The following is a 14,439-nucleotide window of genomic DNA, read 5'->3' on the forward strand; positions in this document are numbered from 1 at the left end:
CGCGCGAGCAGTGGCACGAGCGCGTTCGCGCGGTTACGCCGAGGGACGACGACGCTCTCAACCCAGGAACGGGCGTCTAAGAGCGGCGCTCTAAAACGGATAAGCATGATATTGAAGGGACGCGTGCTAGGCATATAACCGTAGTCATGGAAACGACCAATAAGTGGAATACATTCGTGCCTTCCACGTGCCCGCCGTTTGTCGCAGCACGAAGCAGTTTATGGGGGCTCGTGATCCACGATGGTTGCTACGGTGAGCTGGCGTCGCAGTATTGTGTGTTGTGCGGAATGGTCAATGGGACGTTGTGGAGCGGAGCTCCTGTCTTTTTAGGATATGGATTTCATCTTTCTGCTACAGATGTTGCGGGGGAGAAGTAGCACCCATAATTGTCTTACACTTTAGAGAAGCCAGTGGGCAGCACTTAAAACATTAATGGATGTACTTGGCGCTAAATAATACTTGAAGGTGTTTACTTTCCGAACACGGTACTCTAGCAGGCCTGTCAGAACTAAGATGATATTAATGTACAGATGGTCCAAAATAATGGAACCAAGGCATTTGGTCATCAAACTGTGCACTAAGAAATTTTTATTTATGTATTGTAATATTGTTTTCAAGCGTACTGTTGCCTTTTACAAGACATAGCAGGAGCAGGTACAGCGTGACCAAAAATTAATACGCATGCTATGACTATTTATGTAACTCCGGCCCTGACAAAGGCGCACGTTACTTCAAAAGACATTAAAACAACGTGTGTAAGTGCTCAGTCACGTCACCGCTCCCTCGTCTACTTCGTTCATAAGTGGGGCCCTCGCCCTCATTTTTTAATTCTACTCCGTCTACACCGCGTGGTGAACCGACGTAGAAAAAATAAAAATAAATCCTCAGTCAGCGTAAATACCTGTGCGGATAACTCACGGGAGTAGAATTCAAGTTTCGTCCTATTAATACAGATCGTGTTCAAGCGCTCTGCGAAAAACAACCTCATTTGTATGGCAATCACGAAAAGGAAGCTGCTGCGCGGTGCCTTAGGCATGACTACGTGCCGGTCATACTTGATGCTGTCTGAAGACAATGCATACACAAGAGAAGAAGGAAAACAACGAAGAACTAAAGGCATTACGCTCTTCGATTAATCAATCTTGTAATTGATTACAGGTTTGAACCTATAGCCCTGACCCCTCTAGTTTTCTGGTTTACAGAAATGTAGAAGGGCGAACAAACACAAAAATACAACTTATTCTTCTTTTAGGGAGGCATACGGCGCGACAAGCGAGTCTTTTCTTTTTTTTTCATATTGGGAAGGTAACGCACCAAGAAATGCAAGATATATCGTTAAAAGTTATCGCCCGGCGAGGGTTACATGATCATAAATATCGTGCACCAAATGAGATGTGAATCACAAGCGGAATCATGAATGTGAATGACCGAATAACGGGCATCACAAGCAGAATCATGAGTGTGTAACAAAAATGACCCACCCCGGCATCGCAACAGCCCCTTCAACAAAAATTCTGGTCGGCGAGGGTCATGTGCTAATAGACACAGTGAACGGATCGAGGTATCATACTTTACCTATGCTTGTTTAATCGGTGTCAAATAACGGTCGTGACAAAGAACATTCAAGAAGGTGCAACAAGAATTCACCCCCACCCTGCAGCCCCACCTCCTTGCCAACCTAGAATAAAGAATAACGAAAAGAACAATGAAATGCGACTGAGGCACACTGTAAGCAACTTGGCATGATGTTAACAGAGAAAGGGGAACCATAGAAAATTGAACACGGTTGCTTTGCAACCTCAAGGGCTAAGCATGCGTCACCACAGCGCTTGTGGCTGTGGGACGTTCTTGGGCCGTGGCGGTGTGCTGCCTTAACATTTCGGACTACTAACGCTCTATGGGTAAGACTCCGTGAACCATCGTGAGTTCGCGTGCTAGTTAGGTTTCGTGCGTGCATGCGTGTTCTATCACCATCTTTCATCCCTCATCGTGTATTGCTCCTGGAGTAGCAAGCCAAAATTGCTTAACCTCTACAGTAAGTACTGAACTTGGTTACTCGATTTTTCTTTCTGTTTGATTGTCTGTCTGTAATCACGGAAGCCTCGCCCAAGCACACATACACGCACGTATCTGCTTTTTGCACAGACGCATCCATAGTTACAGCTTTTTTTTTTCTTTGATGAACCTGTGCCAGGTGGCAACACGTGTGTTACCCTGTGAGCGCGCTACACCTGGCAACTATCATGTAGTGACAGCCGCTTTCTGCTATCTGTACTGGTTAATTCGATAATTTATATTTCTGGTGTAAATAAAGCATTATTTATATTGCTGCTGTTCTCGTAATGCCCCAACAAGTGTCTCTGCTTAGAGTGCGCGTGGAGTGAATGCTCTTTCCATATGTAAGACTGCTTTATTCCTATGCAGGTGATCCTCGCCCTAGAACTGCTGTGGCCACTTACCATTTTTCTTCTTGTTCTACTCCTACGGAAGGTCGTCCCTCCAGTTAGCCAAGAAACATGTGAGCTTCTCGTCTATTCATTACAGCACCGATGGCGATGCTAAGCTCGCTGTTGACAGCTGTAGCCACGGGAAATCTAGCCCAGCGTGTCTGCAGGCTGGGAAATATCAGTGGTGGAGAGGCATATTGCCAGAATACATTAATTATTCCACTCACTTGATTTGCGTCTCCACCTCTTCTCACTGATGTATATTTCCCGTCAAGCTTACGTGGCGATGACTGGCTCTCGCGTTGGTAACCGAACACCACGTCCTTACTGTCCCGTTATTTGTTTTAAACTTTCAAGATGCTTTATTCATAACCAACTTAGCTCATCTCACTGTTATATGATCTCGAACTGGCAATAGTGGCCGGTAAACACTGTAAGGTAAGAGGTTACGGTCACCTCTCGTGGTATAATTTACATCGGTGCAAGCCTTTCATCTGCCCTTCCTCGCTTACAGCTGGATTGCATTCAGGGCACGTTCAAGCGACAGTTATCGTCGTGCACACGATCGCAGTATCCGTGACAGTGAAGGCGCCGCATCTGCGTTCCACTTTCATCAGGGAGCCTCTGTTTCCTGTTATTGTGAAGGATGTGCTTGCGAGCGCGATAGTTAACCTCGCCTAGCTGCTATAGAGAAAATAACTTTCTAACGAGCATATATACTCCCCTGTGCAGGACTACGTAAATAGCAGGCGCTAGTGCGTCAGGGTTTGTGGCTAGCCAGAACGGAAGCATAAGCTTACTAATGCCAGATTGTGTTCACGGGGGCTGTCTGATACAGATACGATAAAGAAGAAAACAGCGCGAAAAAAGGGCACAGAACAGTAATCAGATACACTATATCAGGGTTTCGTAGCGTCTGCTTTTTGCCTTTGCTTTCCTGTTTTCGCACAAATTTTTAAAGCGAATGGCCTTCTTTGACTCTTTCCGTCTGTTATCGTGTCGGTGGTCGGACTTTCACCGTCGACACAAAGGCGCTGACGCAAAAGCTGCGTCAAAAGCTGACGTAAAGGCGCGTTCGTTGCAGAACACCAACTATTACAGCTCTTTGAGAACGCACGTGCTGTCCACCTATCACCTATAGCACTACCGCTACATAGGCGTATGTGTTGGTTAACAGATCTGTTCTCTACGGAATGACGCGTGAAATAACAGACGCTACCTAACTATCATCACTGAAAAAAAAGATAGGCTGGCAAGCGCATCATTTCTTTATTAAAAGGAATAGCTTTCCTGAAGCGTTTGGCTATTCGCTTACGTTGACAATCACCGTCGATAATTTCTGCACAGAATGTCTTTCTTCTTTTATTTTTGTTGGTAAATCTAATGTAAGATGACACTTTAAAAAATTATGGGGTTTTACGTGCCAAAACCAGTTCTGATTATGAGGCACGCCGTAGTGGGGGACTCCGGAAATTTGGACCACCTGGGGTTCTTTAACGTGCACCTAAATCTAAGTACACGGGTGTTTTCGCACTTCGCCCCCATCGAAATGCGGCCGCCGTGGCCGGGATTCGATCCCGCGACCTCGTGCTCAGCAGCCCAACACCATAGCCACTGAGCAACCACGGCAGGTAAGATGACACTTTACTGTCATTTAAGTGAAAAAAGGAATTAAAGTGCAATTTGACGTAGCAGTTAATCCTCAATGAACCGGACGATGTCCATTGCTACATCTCTCAGACGTAGTGGCCAGTTCACTCAAGCTATAGAAACAATAGTGGGAAACTAGAGCGCAGGGGCGACGAAACATGAAGATAATTCAACCAGGAGCGCGGGCCTTTGATGTTTGTTTTTAGCTTATCCAAACATGCGCAATATACCTTCATAAATATTTTCCCGCGGTAGATCGTCGCGATGGCAGTGTTGCAACTATAGACACCACCGGCGCGAAAGAAGCGGCCATTGCGCTAGCCATTGGCACAAACATCGGAAGAGATCGCAAGCGGCTTCCAGAAGTTACGTTAGAGTTGGGATCTCACAGGTTCTGCTTTCCATCCTACAAAAGTCTACCCTTACAACAATAACTACAATCATATGGACCCCCGTGTTACGAATCTCTCACTGGAAATGGTTCCACCATTTCCAACAGCTCTACCGGAGCAGTAGTTGTTCCATCGGACACTTTGCCATTTAAATACTCGCGCAATACCACGTCTACAACAGCAGAACTTGCGGCTCTTCAAGGTGCACTCAATTACGTGCTCCAGCAGCCGCCAAATCATTGGGCCATTTTCAGTGATTCCAAAGCAGCCCTACAAACGCTGCATTTTTCCCTACGACAAGAGTTACACGAGCACCTAGTGCACGAAATAAAGCATGCTCATCATCACGCGCTCGAAGAAGGGCACGACATTGTATTTCAATGGTTACCGAGCCATTGCGGAATTGTCGGCAATGACAGCGCAGATGAAGCAGCACGCTCGGCTCATCAAAAACATCAGCTAGTTCCTATACCACTCTCAAGAACGGATGCTGCGCGGCAACTTAAATCGCTTGCTTTGCCACATCACACTTCTACGATGGAATTCACCGGGTTTCACCAACTCCCGTTTGCACTCTCTTGACCCTAACCTTTGACTTCGCCTACCACCTGGACTCTTCCGTCGTGAAACAACTTTACTGTGTCGCATGTGGTTGGGTGTCGCATTTACCAACTCCTATTCGTTCCTCATAGGGATGGCCAACTGTGTGGCGTGCAATTTGTGCGGGTGCGACGAGACTCTCAAGCACCTTCTGTGTCACTGTCCATCTTTTGACACTCAACAACGTATTCTGCAAGCTAAACTCAACCTGTTCGATAACAGAACGTTCTCGGAAGAAAAGATCCTTGGGCCATGGCCTATGCACTCTTGCATGCAAAAGGCCACAAAAGCCCTTCTGCAGCTCGTGAAGAATACTGGATTGTGCGAACGCTTGTGACAGCGGAGATTCTTCTGTGAATATTTCTGCAAATGACTGACTCTATTATTTTTCTTTTCTCTCCTTATCCATTTTCCCCTTTCCCCCTCCCCAATTGTAGGGTAGCCAACCGGGCATGTCCTTGGTTAACCTCCCTATCTTTCCCTCTCTCACGGGGAATCAGAAGGCCCGTGCTTTGACTCCAGTGCACATCTACTGACCCTCTCATCTAGACGATCGCGAAGGGAAGAGAAGCAGTTTCACGCCAGACTTCAAATACGGAAATCACCCCCTGTACGCATCACTCACGCGCGACGGGGCTGTGTCGTGGAGGCAATTATGGACGAACACATTCCCACGTAGCACGCTCTATCACGCGATGTGTCCCACGCAATATTGACTGCAACGCACGGGCCATGTTTTACCACGCCACATGGGCATGCCAACTAACAAACTCTGTACAGCACTATTCACACTCGAACGCACAACAGTAGGAAACTTTGCTGTCTAGCGTCGACTCCCGGGACTAGCTCGATCTGGTCAAGAGAGCGCGCCGGGCGGCTGCGGCTCATTGATTTCTGGACTGAAAACTCCACCCACGACCAAGGCCTCCCGACGGCAAGCTCCCCGGTGCAAGTTTGTACACCGTGTTACGATCGGCCAGCGGGACTAGCGACCTTCGATACACTTCTGATTTCCTGCGACGAATCGCTTCGTGAAGCTGAAAATAACGTCCCACGGGTAAGACCAGCGGCGACACCATGGCGAGACACGTTTCAACGAACACGTAGTTACTGGATGTCACCCGGCCACCGACTACGACGCTGGGACCAAGAAACTCTTGGAAAGGGGCATTCTACGACGCTTCCTCACGGCCACTGCTAGCCTCCAGGGCCGCTCGACAGACCTGCTAGCCGCCAAGGCCGTTCGACAGACCGACCCGCTGATGGCTGGGCCATCCCGGGAACCAAGACGCGCCAGATCGAGTGAAGCGTGAAGCCGCCCGTCTACGAGCGTCCCCTACATTCTCTGGGGCAGTGAGCAGGGTGCGCCCGAGGTTACTTCTCCGAATGCGTTCAGGGAACAATGGCGCCGGAGTTATTGCGCTCTCCCTTCTGCTCTGACATGCAGCTCATGCTATATACGAGAACGATGTACTGCGCTCCGTACTCTGGCCAGTACGAGTATCCCTTGTTCTGTAAATAAGTTTGCCTCTCGTGTGTAAATAAACCCCATGTTCCGTTTCCCCTACCTCTCGACCTCGTACTCATCACCACAGAAGCAACCCTCGTCAAGAATCCTTGTACGACGGCGAGGGCCCGCTAAGCCTCCGTGTGACGCCCCGGTAGCGTAGGCGAGCTACCCGTTACGAGGCGCACCGGTGGCGTAGGCTAGTGCGCGACCCTAATTTTAACGCCAGACTCCGAGACCACGACCCCCGAATACTACAACCGTTAAAGTTTCTCTTTCTCTCTCTCTCCTTAATTGTGTGCAGTGAAAATTCGGGTGTGAGTAAAGAGCGCATGCTTGTGTTATCTTGGTGTCACGTCGTTCCTGGGCTCCAGTTTTTCAATAACGAAACACCAACTTCCGCAACAATCCATCCGACAGGGATAGCGGCAGCGGCTAGATAACCGCGTCCAGGTCATCGTGGTAGAAAATCAAATAGGGGACAGAGGGAAGAAGATATAAAGGAAAAGCGGAAAGGTTAACCGGGCACCGAATTCACAAATCTTTTCCTTCCCAAGAGCTCTTTGCCATCGGCTGACCGCCTGCCCTAATAACATGCCCGGCATCGAGATGGCTGTAATTTGCTATTACGAATAATTTTAGGGTGACATGTCGTCGACAGAAGACATCGCAGCTGAAGGCGACGAAGGGACTACTTCGGTTTTTCAAAGAAACGGGCTTCGACAAGCGGCCATGACAGTGATGTCACGTACCACGCAAGAATGACGGACTGGGACTGACGATGTGTGTGTGTGCTGTGCTGTGCGCTCTCTCTCTCTCCTCCCCATCTTTCATTCCCCCTCATCCCGCTTCCATGTGTAGGATAGCAAACCGGTTGTGCTGAACTGGTTAACCTCCCTGCCTTTCCTTCTCCACTCTTTCCTTCCTTCCTTTAGCGTGACAGCCTTTTGTGAATCCAGAAATTTATCCAAAATGCGGAGTATTAAGAAGAAACAACTTTATTTTTATTTTTTGTTCTGCACAGGTTACTACAACGCCCGGGCCCTACCCAGCGCCGGTGGACTGCCCCTGCTGCAGTCGCTCATATGCAACGTAGACAACAAGTGCCTTAACAAATCTTCCTACGAGGAAATACCCACTTATCCTGGGTCAAGGTAAGCGCGATGCCTCGCTTTGTCTTTGTTTTTACGTCATCATTTCAGTAATAATTTCTGTCACGTTATTTTTTATGCGTCACAAAGACTTCCACGGAAACGCCTAGCGCCTCGGTACATAACATTTCGCGAACAAGCTTCCTAACTTCTGCTATGGCCAGAAGGTTGTGCATAACGCTAGCATCCTATATTGACTGACGTTCGACTATTGGGAGGCCAAGAAAATCGGTTGTCCGCCCTCGCTTTCCCGCTCTTCAAGAAAGAAAGCCGTGGCGGATGTTGCGGAAGAGTGCTGCGGCGGCGAAGTAACCGTTTCCTCTCCCGCAAGCCGAGCGCATTCAGTTGGCTCCAGAAAACTAGCCAGCAAAAGCGGTGATGCGCAAGCGTGACGTGAACAACGACGTCATTTTATTTTTCTGCTCGTTCAAGCAGAAAATCATTCACAAAATCTTCGGAAAACATAGGGTACTGCTTAAGTCAAGGTTCTCAGTGTATCTTAAATATTACCAGCGATGAGTAGATTTAGTTACAATAATACATGATACTAAATAATTTTTCTGCATATCAAAGCGTTTTCAATGATCAGTTGTTTTTTCCTCTGTGTGTATCAAAAATACAGCACAAGTTCGATTGTTTGATATATTGATAAATTTGATGTAGTTACATACTGACTTCGATGTAGAAGTTGGTGCACTGTGCCAACCATTCCCGGGTAACCGAGAACCCAGTCAGGCGCGAAGTCTTTTGTCTCGGTTCCCTCTTTTCCTTGAGAAGAAAATAAACTTCAAACTTCAAAACTTCTAACAAGCACAGCGGCAATTACGCCTAGCAGAGAGCAGTTCATGCTCTCGGCTAGGCGAGAGTGTGTTAGCCCCAACTGTTCGCACAAAGAGACGACGCGCTCAGTTAAAAAGCAAGCATTTCACTTCAGTTAGTTTCAGGAATGGCTTATGCTATTCGGCCCCGTGAAAGCATCCGTCCACGTACATCCTTGCCTTCTTTCCATGGATATAGCTTACATGGTTCTATAGACCAGCTTACAAGCGTTGCACTCGGGCGTAGCGCTCGGGCGTAGCGCTCGGGCGTAGCGCTCGGGCGTAGCGCTCGGGCGTAGCGCTCGGGCGTAGCGCCACATGTTCTCACGGAAAGCGTCGCACGAAACGTGTACATTGTAGAAATGAACACGACGAATAAATTAGTGCAGAGATCGTTAAGCAAAACTAAAAGCATGAGTGTTAGCGGCGCCGCGCAAACATCGAGCATTGCTGGTATTCGCAAGAGCTGTGCATGTTCAGTCCTTTTGTTCCGACTATGCTCCGAAGATTGGCCATTGCGCTCAGGGAACAAAAGTAATCGTACGAACCTCTATACCTGTGATGTTCGTACGATTATGATTGAAGAAATAAAGACATATCTGCTTTTAAAGCGAATAGCTTTCTTTGGGAGTCGGACGCGCTTTTCCGTATCCGGCCGAACGCGCGCGCGTCGGGTTGTTCTGTTGTTCTTCGCCGGGTAAGTAGAACCACCGCCGCTGCATATATATATATATATATATATATATATATATATATATATATATATATATAAGAAAGTGGTAGAACGATAACGTTCCATCTCGCGTCCAGACTGCACCGTTGTCAGTGTTCGCCTTGCATCAAGTGGTGCAGAGAGATGCGTTGTGGGGTTCCGAAAGAGAAAATCGGGGTAGCTTGCACTAGTGGCGCAAGGGCTAAGACACAGCGGAGCTGGTCGGTTCCTAGCTGGTCATGGCTATACGAGGTGATGTTAAGTTACACGAAGTAATGCCAAGTGATGCTAAGTTATACGAAGTGTATAAGCATTTCCTCGTGGTTCGTGGCATCGGGGAACGCCTCGCGAAGCGCTTGTAGTCCGAGCACACGTAGGGGAAGTGGGGCGAAAGCTATGCACAGTGTACGGGTGGCGCACAGCAGACGAAACGCCGGTATGACGTCACGGCGCATGCGCAGTAGCGCGCAACTGGTGGGAGCTCGGCCGAGCCGCCGCCAGAGGCGCCTGCTGCATTCACGGACACCGCGAGAGTTCGGCGCTAATGCGGAGAAACGGAGAAGCGCGGTTGGCGTCGGCAGCACCTCTGCGCGTTGCCTCGTTGGTGCTGCTACAATTTGTTTCTCTGTCTCTCTCTCGCTCTCATTTTCTCTTTCTCTCTCCCGAGCATAGCGCGCGATGCTCCGCGAGGTGGTTGCTAGGCAACGCAGTGGCAGGCAGCTGCTGCGTCGCTGGTTGCCATGGCTACGGCGCGGCTGGCTTTTCGTGAAACGCACACGTTTTACGGCTGGCTTAAACGGCTTCGCTGTTAAAAACAAAGAACACAAGCAGTGCAGCAATAGTTTCGCGTTTCGATAACATCTAAAACACAACCAAATGAAAACTTATAGATAAAAAATGAAATCTTTGATTGACCCGTGTGATTTTTCGCTTTTTTGTTCAAAATTATTACATACCCCCCCTCGTCATACTTTAATCATGAAAACACCATTAAAGTATTAAGCATGCTATCTTCATAGTCTTGCTGGATAGTTCGATGCATTTCAGTGATACCAAAATTTGCACGGATAATCCAACGTGGTCAGAAACCTATTCACTTGCTGAAATGATCAGCTCGGACAGTTTCTGCCCATTTTCTTCCTTGCTCTCTCTCTCCCCCCCCCCTCCCCTTAAAATAAAAAGGATACGGAACAAGAGTGCAAGAATAGTGACCTCTTCTCTTCTACATTACAGGATAAACGAGCTAGTCCAAGATTTATCACCGCTGCTTCAAGATGAAAGTATATTGTCCGTTATCAAGTCTCTACCTGTGCTGGCCGATCTCCTTAGGCCTTTGGAGGCCCTGTTTCAAGACGAGACGACGCAGAAGCTCCTCGGTAATTACCTGTATTCCTAACGACTTGGGTTATTTTAGAATTTGGCGGAAAGTGCATGCACCAAGGAACAAAGGGACATTTAGTGATTTTATAATTCAGAACCTTTATCGCGGACAAATTACCCGGCTTTCGATTACATTTTACGGGATTGCGGCTTCAAGCATGCCTATGATCATATGATCCCGAAAAGTGTATGCAACAGTATACGCTTGAACGCTATGGAGTTTTCAAGCGAATATTGTTATAAGGATACAGCGAAAAAAAAAAAGCGGCCGATCCTGGTGACAGTGCAGAAAGGGTCCAAGCTCAATAGCACACACCCCTGTGAACTCGGGGACCTGTAACCGCGCCCTTGAACTACCCTTGTCACACGCGGGACCCAAAGAGACAAAATCACCAGCCCTTCCCCTGTCGAGAAAATAGGGCGTAAGCGAAGCTTGTCATCCGATTCTAGCGTGAGGACTTCCGAAGCCCAGGCGAAACGCCAGCGAAGAGCCGCGGACCCCGAGTAGCGGGAGCGCGATGTTGAGGCCAGACGTCAGCGAAGAGCCGCCGACCCTGAGTTTAGGGCAAACGAAGCGGAACGCCTGCGACAGCGTCGCCTTGCCCTCCAGGAACCCGACAACGGTGATGCACGCCTCGGCAATGCTAGCGCCAACTTCCCCAGTGCGACGGCCAGGTTTCAACGCAAGTTTCGCAACCGGAACTTCGGAGCCAGCTGCAGTGCGTGTCACCGGTTGTGGTTCTAGCACACCGTGGTACTCGTCAGTGCAATTAGTTCTGAGGAACACCAAAGAAACACACGACAAGCTTCGCTTACGATCATTTCCTCGACAGGGGAAATGATCTTTTTACCCATCGCTCAGAGAAAACATACACATCGCCTCCTGTCTTATGTGCGATAATAGTCGTTTAGTTGCTACGTGCTACGTGCTTATTTCTTTCTACATTTTAGTTCTTTTTTTTTTATACCGTCAAGAGAGACTGGACTTCTTCGTACCCTGCCGAGCTAAGCAGTTTCAAGGCCAGCAACGGTGACTTATTAATGCAAAGTACGGTGCGCGGGGTGTTTTGCTCAAGATTAGCGCGTCGGCGCGTGGCGGGAGTTCGAAGAAGCAGCGCCTATTAAATACTACTGGTGAAACGTGCCGCGGGCAGCGAAGTTCGTTGGATCGTGACATTGACTTCCAGCCACACGGTGCGAGCCTGTTTCCTCCGCGAACGTCAATAAACATAACTGCCGCGTTGCTATAGCGCTGGGTGACAGGTCATTTTACTTCCTGCTGGCCTCCCGCTGCAGGCAAGGGACTCCCACTGACGGATGTCATTGGCAACAAGCGACATGCAAGAAGCATCCTGCTTGGCCATACCAACATGACACCTGAAACGGTGGACGCGCTTCTGGAGTCGCGCATCAACGTGCCTGCAGTGAGTCCGCCAACTTTTCTTCTCCACTATATGCGGATGTCGCGCAGTTCGTCAATGTTACGCAATCAGCGCCGTACCCTGCACGTATAAACTCTTCTTGTTTTGTTTTTTTTCGCTCTACTGAAAAGTATGTGTATGCCGTAACGAGGTCGAAATCCAGGTCGTAGACGATGCACATTCTGTGTGCTGTGTTTAATGGCGCATAAGCAACTGAGGCTATCATGCGCCAACCACAAGGTGATGCACATTTTCATGCAGGTAGAAAAAAAGCAGGGCTGTGATGTGCACGGAATAGCAAAGGCTGTTATGTGAGCAATAGTTCAGAACGCAAAATAATAAGAACTAAGCTCTATATGCCAAAATTGCAATGTCAGTACGCGTCCGCTGTTTTGTAAGTAGTGAAGGCTTCATTAAACAAGTTTTCGTTGTTTAATACGCCTGCGCTATATTGACCGGGTTACTATGCGTTCGAAAATTTTGTTGGGTTTAGATCTTTAAAATATGGAACTTTCTTATAGACAAATCATTACTTTGATTATTATTACTGCAGCTTAGCTGTATATCTCTACGAGCCAAGGCAATTTTCGTGTCGTTGGCGTAAGCAATAAACGACACGGTAAGCAAGCGGCTCGTGCTCGCGCTCAGCACGTGCTCGGCACGAGCGCGTGCCAAGCGTCCCGCATTCGTAGTCGTCTTCCACAGCTGGACTGCGTTGCCGCTCATCATTCCAGCGTAGAATTTCACTTCTCTTTTGTCGTCGTAATGGGGAGGCCGTGTTTACGGGGTTATGAGCCATTGCTTAAGGCAGTATGAGCCCTTTAGTGGTGCATTACTACATGCTTCGCACCTCCCCAGGTTTCACTTTAGTCGAGCTTCATTTCGCTCAATGGGTCATTTGACACTTATGCGTAAAAATTAATTCACCGCTCAAACCGAGCCTTAACTCGCTCAAACTCAGCAAAAATAAGTGCTGAGTCACGGTCAGAGTTTGGTGAAATAAGGATGACTTGCAAAATGGACTTCGCAAAATATGGGTTTGGAGTGAAGATGACTCAGAAAAAAAAAAGTGGTCGTCGTGCCATTGAGTTAGCGGCGCTCGGGCTTTCGCCTTCAAGTTGTCTTAGTTGTAGCATAAGGGGCCCCTAGTAATTTATTATTATTATTATTATTATTATTATTATTATTATTATTATTATTATTATTATTATTATTATTATTATTATTATTATTATTATTATTATTATTGGTAGTAGTAGTAGTAGTAGTAGTGTTTTTGTAAGCACTTCTTGAATATTGTTTATTATAATTGATTAATCAACATATATGTTTCGCGACAGCGTGTTTCACCGAGAGAAGTTCCTATTACTGGCGGCTGCTTTTTTTGGCCCGTATTCACACACACACACAAGCACACAAACAAACAAACAAACAAACAAACAAAAGCTCTTACACTAGAATTGTTCGTAAGAGCAAATTCCAGCCAATCCCGACGCTGGACATATCCATTAGCGAAAGCGGCCGGCTTAAAAGCTTCGTGAATTTAAGCCCTTATCCTACGCAGGTGCTGCATGTTCTCGCATCGAGTCTGAAACAGAAGAGCAGCCATGAATGCAACGTCGACACACTATCATCGTACATTATGCTAAAGGACGCTGGCGTACTACAGGCAGTGGCTGGCTCACTGTGCAACATGTCCAAGGAAAATCAAGTGAACCTCATGAAGGAACTGCAGTCCGTGTTCGATTACGGAAAAGTCATGAACCTGGTAAGTGCGCCGCCACTCGACAACCGGTACATTTTATACAGGACCAGAATTACCGTCTTTCACTTCGGCGTTTGTTGGAAAGGCAACAAGAGCTGCATTGAAAAGTATATCATAATTCATATGATACATAATAATGATATGATAAATCATATCATAAATCATATGATAAGTTAATAAAAGCATATATGTTCGCTCACTCAGCGAGGCTAAATAATTGTCAAATAATTGATTGGCGAACTCAATTGAACGCTTATTTGTTCTACCGGCTAAGTAAGCATGTTTTCATGGGCTTAAGCTGAGAACCGCTCCTTCAAACAGGTGTCCCAAGTCGTGAAAAGCCTGGGACTGGACGACTTCAGCCTCTCAATGGAGAAGGTCGGCGGCATGGTTACGGCATTCGGTAGCATCAGCGAACAGATGCCCAGCGATTTCTCGGGAAGCCTCGAGGCCCTTCGAGCTCTCATTCAGGACTTTACCGACCAGCAGCTCAACGTCGATCTGTAAGTGTCCTGCTTGTTGGCGCTCGTAATACAACAGCTGCAAGTAAGTATATCATTCATTGGTGAACCAGCAGGTTGATGATGTCGGTGAGA

At 47.6% G+C, this 14,439-nt stretch overlaps 1 protein-coding gene across 1 annotated transcript in view; it reads left to right on the forward strand.

Annotated features, from left to right (window-relative positions):
* LOC119441948 (uncharacterized) overlaps positions 1–14,439 on the forward strand; it is a 184,762-nt gene that overhangs the window by 91,160 nt on the left and 79,163 nt on the right. The window contains 6 exon segments of the mRNA XM_037706628.2: positions 2,425–2,518; positions 7,621–7,750; positions 10,511–10,653; positions 11,954–12,081; positions 13,643–13,846; positions 14,165–14,346. Of these exon segments, the coding sequence (XP_037562556.1) occupies positions 2,425–2,518; positions 7,621–7,750; positions 10,511–10,653; positions 11,954–12,081; positions 13,643–13,846; positions 14,165–14,346 (881 nt within the window).

This window comes from Dermacentor silvarum, chromosome 2 (genome assembly GCF_013339745.2).
Source record: "Dermacentor silvarum isolate Dsil-2018 chromosome 2, BIME_Dsil_1.4, whole genome shotgun sequence".
NCBI classification, from domain to species: domain Eukaryota; kingdom Metazoa; phylum Arthropoda; class Arachnida; order Ixodida; family Ixodidae; genus Dermacentor; species Dermacentor silvarum.